The 7,500-nt window shown below is 44.0% G+C and overlaps 1 protein-coding gene across 7 annotated transcripts in view; it reads left to right on the forward strand.

Moving 5' to 3' along the window:
• The window catches only part of LOC101487254 (pleckstrin homology domain-containing family A member 5), a 167,097-nt gene that overhangs the window by 110,455 nt on the left and 49,142 nt on the right, over positions 1-7,500 (forward strand). For all 7 annotated transcript variants that reach the window (XM_076875709.1, XM_023154173.3, XM_076875710.1 and 4 more), the window contains 3 exons: positions 1,519-2,631; positions 6,570-6,856; positions 7,406-7,500. The exon at positions 7,406-7,500 is cut by the window's right edge and continues 144 nt beyond it. In XM_076875709.1, coding sequence (XP_076731824.1) covers positions 1,519-2,631; positions 6,570-6,856; positions 7,406-7,500 — 1,495 coding nt within the window. The remainder of the gene's footprint in view (positions 1-1,518; positions 2,632-6,569; positions 6,857-7,405) is intronic.

Consider the following 7,500-nt stretch of genomic DNA (forward strand, 5'->3'; position numbering starts at 1 on the left):
CTCAAAGTCGCGGTTCAGAGTTGGTGGATTTTTCCTTATAATTAAATTCCCACAATTTGGCAGAAACTGCAAATATCTGTCATAATTTTTATGGCTTTTTTGTAGCAATATATAACTTTTCAGGCATTTTAATGCTTAATTAATAAGAGCAAAGAAATTCTTAAATAATTAAATAAATTATAAATTTAAAATATAAATAATTGTAAGTTTTAATTCATTTAAAATTCACAAAATAAGCACGAACGTAAATTCAGCATCCATCCATCCATCCATCCATCCATCTTCTTCCACTTTATCCGGGGCCGGGTCGTGGGGGCAGCAGAGAAGCCCAGACCTCCTCCTCCCCTCCTCCAGCTTATCTGGGGGAACACCGAGGCGTTCCCAGGCCAGCCGAGAGATATAATCTCTCCAGCGTGTCCTGGGTCTGCCCCGGGGCCTCTCCTGTAAATTCAGCAAAATTTACATATTAAAATTAGTACTATACACATTTTTAGGACTGTAGAGCGATCACAAAGGAACCGTAGAGGAAAATGAGGAAACGCTCCTGTAGTCTGAGGCGGCTTGTTTCATTCATCTCTCCTTATTGCATCTTTGGCAGGTGGAGTCCAGCATTCCCACATTGGAAAAGTTTATCTTGAGTATTTTGTTGCGTGTTCTTGTGTTTTGATGGCACCCAAATGCATATTCAGGGTTTAAACGATAAAAACTGGCATTTATAGACATTTTTTGACCACATGCAAAATTTGTGTTTTTTCACTATTCGTGAGTGCTCGGCGAATGAGACCCTCACAGATTCTGTGGATCAACAGTATTACATGTACATGCAGTATTCGTTTGTAATTGAAGGATCAGGTTTTCCAGTCACAGTTTTAGATGTTGAAGAAATGAGCATCTATAAATATGCTGGACCTGAAGATCTAAGCAGCAGGCTTGTGGGGTTCTCCCAAGTTGAAGTGATGGGTAGCTGCTGATGGTGGTCTGAGGAGGTACAAATGACAAACTGATGACAGGATGTGATCTGCAGCAGTTCCAAGTCTTCAGGACTTCTGGACTTAAGCTTCTGCCAGTGTCTTGGTGCCAAATAACACAGCTCGCCTTTAGAGATCTTCCAGATTAGTGGGTGGGGGCTCATCTCTGTCTCATCTCTGATCTGAGTGCTCAAATGTTCTGTGTGATCATGAAAGAAAAAACATTGTGTAGTGCCACCTCCTTAAAAAAACCACACATCAATGCTCGAATCTGTATTATTCTGTATTTGTTCATTGCGATGCTTCATTAAGGCTCTGCTCTAAATAAAGGATACTTTTAAGTAATTAAAGAAACTCCACTGAGCACATACTCCCTGCAGTTTTGCATCATTAGAGGGTTTTTTTGACAAAAATATGAAACTTCTGAGAAATCGTGGACTCGAAAAGGTTGACAGAAGGCGAGAGGAGCTGTCTCACTCACACAGGGATTGTTACAATAAATGTCTTTCCTTATTTTGCTGAATTCCACTTCCTGTTTTTTCTGTCACAGAACGGACAAGTTGAAAGGGGACCAGCGGAGACCTCAAGAGCTGAACAACCTGCTGAACCACAGAGTCCTCACACGGCCCGAGATCCAGAACAACGAACGCAATCGAGAACCTGCGTGTCAACATTCCCTGTCGCAGGTCGACGACAAATGGCAAAAAGATGTTGTGAAACACAATGACCAGAGGGAGCAAGAGTACTACACCTTACAGCGGGAGGGAGAAAGGTACTCTCTGAAGAAAGAGGGCGTGAGCTACATGCTGCAGAAGGATGGAGATAGGTATCTCCTGCACAAGGATGGAGAAAAGTACCTCCTGAGAAAGGATGGGGAGAAATACTCGCTGCAGAAAGATGAAAAAGTGTACACCATTCACAGAGATCTGGAGAAGTGCGGCGTCCGTAAAACGGATGATAAACACGCGGTGACGCCGGCTGAGGAAAAGTACGCACCCTCCAAAGATGGGGAGAAGTATCTGCTCGCAAAAGACGGAGAAAAGTACGCGCTGCAGAAAGTAGGCGACCGACACACGCTCCAGAAAGATGGAAAAAAGTGCCTCTCTCAAAAGGAGGTCAAGAGACAGCTGTCATTAAAGGAAACTGAAAGGTTCAGCACTATGAGGGAGAAGGATAATAAATATGGCACTATACAAGTTATGGACAAATACAACACTATGAAAGAAATTAAGAGATACAGCTCGTTTCGAGAGGGGGATAAATACGCGACTCTGAGGGACGCAGAGAAATGTGCTACGGTTTGTGATAAATACGGCTTTCAGAGAGATCCGAGCACCGACAGGGCTCTGACTAAAATCAACAGCATCAAGCTACAACCAGCCCAGGCTGCCGCCATCGCAGCTGCGGTGTCTGCGTCTCGCCAGAACCAGGCCAACATCAGCGCCCAGAAACCTGCACAGGTCAGTGGCTCAGGGTGTGGGACAGGCGAGCAGCAAAGGGACTGCAGCCCCACAGAGGTGGATGGCAACCTGGCCAGGGTTCCCGTAAAGTCTCCAGCTCCAGTCCAGGAGCCAGAAAAGGGTTTGTCCAGGACCAACTCCATTCAGCAGCTGGAGCACTGGGTCCATCCGCAAAGGAGAGGAATGGACGATAACCCAAAGAGGTGAGCAAAGCAACTTTTCATTCAGTACATTTAAAACTTTAACAAAGAGGGAGGAAAACATTCAAAATACACCGTTGCATAAGTAACATAAGTATAGGCATTGAACCAAACCTCAACATAGAGATTAGCTTCACACGGGATGTGGATGCAGCTCACTTTCTAGCTACTTATTTTAGAAGCTAATCTTTGTACATTCCAGGTGTAACACACTTCACTGCTGAATATACTTTTCTATTTTTCCATTTTGTGGGCTCCAAAGGACTAAATGATTGTGTCGAACTGGGAGTGTTATTTCTAGATCGTAAAGATCAAAGCTCTTAGTGTTTGTCATGCGGTGAATGGCCAGTGACTTTTTCCCACCATCAAGTGCGGGATCTACCAAGATGCTCTGTCCCCACTGCTGTTCTGCATAGGCCTGAACCCCCTCAGTGAGATCATTAACAAGACTGGCTACGGATACCGTCTACGGAAAGCAGCAATCTTGAGCCACCTCCTGTACATGGATGACATCGAGCTGTATGCCAAGAGTGAACGAGACATCGATTCACCGATCCACACCACCAGGATCTACAGCAATGACATCGGGATGTCGTTCGGACTGGAGAATGTAGTCGGATGGTATCAAAGAGAGGGAAGGTAGTCCGAACTGAGGGGATTGAATCTACTTAGCACTTTTAATTCTTATTCTTATTTTTATTTTTATATCTATTTAAGCGTTTATGACAGCATGTTTGCACTAAGCACCGCAGCAATTTCCTAATGTTGTAAACCTGCTCAACATTTGGCAATAAAACCCTTTCTGATTCTGAACTACCAGAAGGCAACATTGCAGACATAGAGTACTTGGGGATCCCACAGACAAATGGGAACCATGAAGAGGCCACTAGGAAAGCTGCAACCATCTATCAACACCTACACCCTGCCTGTGATCAGGTACCCTGCTGGGATAGTAAGTTGGCCAAAGGAGGAGATAGAAGCCACTGACATGAAGACAAGAAAGCTCCTGACGATGCATGGAGGGTTTCAGGGGTCCATCACAGCAGGCAAGACCCCAGGCTGTGTAAAGATGCCCCAGAGACAATCCAGCACATAACAGCAGGGTGCAAGATGCTAGCAGGCAAGGCATACATAGAACGCCATAACCAAGTGGCCGGCATAGTGTACAGGAACATCTGTGCGAGTATAACCTGGAAGTCCCGAGGTCACAATGGGAGATGCCCCCAAGGGTGGTGGAGAATGACCGAGCTAAGATCCTGTGGGACTTCCAGATACAGACGGACAAAATGGTGGTGGCTAACCAACCGGACATAGTGGTGGTAGACAAACAGAAGAAGACGGCCGTAGTGATCGATGTAGCGGTTCCCAATGACAGCAACATCAGGAAGAAGGAACACGAGAAGCTGGAGAAATACCAAGGGCTCAGAGAAGAGCTCGAGAGGATGTGGAGGGTGAAGGTAACAGCGGTCCCCGTGGTAATCGGAGCACTCAATGACTCCCAAGCTAGGTGATGGAGAGAGACGCAGATATAGAGATGGTTCCCTGATTGTAAGTTTTTTCTTGCTTTTTTTTTTTTGTTTAGCCTGTCTTTTCTGGCAGCTTTTGCAATCAGAATTGTAATCAGTAATTTTCCAAGATGAGCTCTACAAATTCACTACAGGCTCCTGTTGTTCACGTGTTATTTTTATCTGTTTATGTATTCATTTCTATCAGTCTTATTTATATTATTACAGTTATGTCTAAGCTGACAGGCGGGAGGTAAAAAAGGAGAAAATACAATAACAGGATAGAGCATGAATACAAAAGCAGTTGATCGCCAACTGCTGGACTTGTAATGGTGACATTATGTTTAGTTTAACTGTTTAATGTTTTGTTGTACAGAAGAGCTTTCTTCCTTTCTACCATGTCATAGTGCTGGGATGGATTCAGGATCAAATTGATCTGTTGTGCATGTGTTCAGTTTGGAGGTTTTCCTAAATGGATTTATCGAGTTAAGGACTGAACAGTAATGTTTAGATAACCTTCTGTGCGCTCACATATTGTGCTGACATATTCTTCCATCCTGACCTTCTTCAGCGTTTCCCTTAGTTGTTTTTAAGGACCATACAGTTGTTTGTAAATTCGAATTAGGAGGAGGCCATTTACCTGGAAAGGGAAAGACCATCTCTGAATGGAGGAGGGGCCTAAGGGTCCATCTGTCACCACCTTACAATGCTGTGATTGCAGCCATTCCCCAACTCTCTGTGAATGGGACTCATGGTTATTGATCAGTGGTTGCTGATCAATGGTCATGCATATTAATGATCATAAACTGACCTCCCAGCCCATTGTTCATCAGTGCTGCTGGTTTGAATCGTCGTCCTGGTTATAAGGTTGGAAACCTGCCGTCAGCTGGACTGAAGACGTCACCTGATGATGAAGAAACGTTTCTCAGGGCTGGACTGGCCTACGGGCATGCCGGGCATTTGCCCGGTGGGCTGCTCGTCATTTTTCGTTTTTATGGGCCGATGGGGTTTTATTTCTTTTCTTTTTAACGGTATAAATGAAAGGTGGTGGATTGGCCAGTTGGTCATGATCGACTCTGGGCTGGACCAATTACAGCCGAGGAGGTCGAACTTTAAAGTTGAGGTGAAAAGGAACGCGATTTGTGCCGTACTACTTCAGCTAGAAAGTTGCTAATTCAATCATGAAACTGATCAATGATCAGCTGATCGGCTTTTCTCTGCGCCAGAAACAGGAAACCAGCGGAGGTCGGGCTAAACAACAGCAGCACGTTTAGGCTTGATCAGCTGTTGTTAGAATTTATTTAATATTAATTTCTAGTATCAGCTGATGTTTGCTGGAGCCACAGCTGTAAAGCTGCTGGTCATGATGTTGGTTTGGATATGTGGTGAGAGGGAAACATGAAGATGAAACCAGGAGATGTCCTTACTGGATCATCAGAGCTGAACAGGTGATGGAGAAACAAGTTTACCTTTTAGGTGACATGAATGAGTTGAAGTTATGAACTGTTTCTGAGAGACGAATAACACCAGGATCCTTTTCTAAGCAGCTGACAGCTGGTAACTGTGCAGGGGCGGATCTAGCAAAGTGTTGCCAGGGGGGCAGGTAGGGCATTAACAGGGAGAGGGGGGCACAAAGAAATACTTTTCTTTCTTATTCTCATTTAAAATGTCTAGCTTTTAACAAATAATTATCTGAATCTTACAACCAAAGTTTTAATCTGATTAAAATGTGTAGAAATCCATTATTGTATTCAGTAAATATTAAGCCTAGTATATATCCTAGTAAGTTATAGTATCCTTTCCTTTGGGAAGGTACCATCTGTGCAGTCTGTAATTCTGCTGAAGAAAGATGTTGAATCTATTTAATTACTGGAGAAAAATAATAGATTTCTGTGCATTTGCTTTATAAGTGCATTAAATTAAAAACGTTTTGTCAATTAAGCATCTTGAGGCCGAGGGTGGGGGAGTGGTTCCCTACTTTTTTCTTTTCTGTTTTTTGCTGGGAGTTGGCAACCCTATTAGTGAGGTATATGTAATTATAAATTAGGTTGTTTTATATTTTTTCTAAGTACTGTTTAGAATAGCAGAATAGGGAGGATGGTGTAGGTTTAAGTTTATTATAAAGGCTTTATGGCTTTTCCTATAATACCATGGTGGGCCGGTCACTAGTCAAAATGCTGATTTTTTTTTTTGTCCCAGTCCAGCCCTGATGTTTCTCCCACTGAAAATGTCCAGATGAACAGATGTTACTGTACATCCAGCACTTTAGTAACAGGTGTCACGAAGTTGACATTTCAGACATGTCAGAAGCTCTGACTTTTTTTTGCCGTCTCTCCAAACACTGAATCCAGATACCGAGTGAAGGCCAGCACTCCAGCCTTCCCTGCAGTAGGGACAAACTAAAAGAGCTATATGCATTTTTTTCTTATTTTCCAGTGTTACATCGTACCAGACTTTACCGAGAAACATGCCCAGCCACCGTACCCAGATTGTACCCCGCTACCCTCAGGGGTACCGCACGCTGCCCCGCAACAGCATGATGAGGCCCGAAAGCATTTGCAGTGTGGCAGGCTCGGTATATGACCGGGCCCTCCATCCAGCCTGCACGTCTGCTGTTAGCACAACAGAGAAGAGAAAATCAATGAGGGATGACACAATGTGGCAGCTCTATGAGTGGCAGCAGAGGCAGGCCTTCTCCAGGCAAAGTCTGGCTCAGCCAGCAGGTACACTTTTACAAATAACATCGATTTCTTTTCTGAAGTTGTATAAATGGTACCTATGCCTTTTCTATATTAGTACCCTATGTTTCTTTTTCTTGTTGTTCCCATAAGACTTGTTAGAAAGAACACATGACACAGATGGGCTGCAGCAGACCATGACAGACAGTAACCATCTGTCAGAGAGGATGTGGCTGTGAGGTTGTGAGATGCCTTATTGACAAGTCCATGTTGTCTAAAACAGTATTTCTTTTTTTTTAACAAAATGTATGTCATTTAATCAGATGAGCATTTTTTTAGCTAAGAAACATGAGTGGCCATAAAAAACTTTAAAGAGGAACCTCTTGGATGATGTGATGCCTTACGTCCTGTCGGGCAGTTTCAATCATGGCCTGAATGATTGGTTGTGCCAAACACGTTTGCTTTTCCAAGAGCAGCTCTGTAGACTCCCTGCATCCTGTCTGCCCTGGATAAGCTGCTCCAGTTGTATAAGCGTTAAATGTTCTGGTAAGCCAACAGTGACACGTTCTCCTGTGTTGTTGTTTGTGCTTCCAGGTGTGGGTCATTACGGCACGCTGCCCAGCATTAAGACCATGGGCAACATCTCCCAACATGCCGTGGCGCACTCCATTCCCACTTCCCCATCTCAT

Source organism: Maylandia zebra, linkage group LG17, assembly GCF_041146795.1.
Source record: "Maylandia zebra isolate NMK-2024a linkage group LG17, Mzebra_GT3a, whole genome shotgun sequence".
In the NCBI taxonomy this organism is placed as follows: domain Eukaryota; kingdom Metazoa; phylum Chordata; class Actinopteri; order Cichliformes; family Cichlidae; genus Maylandia; species Maylandia zebra.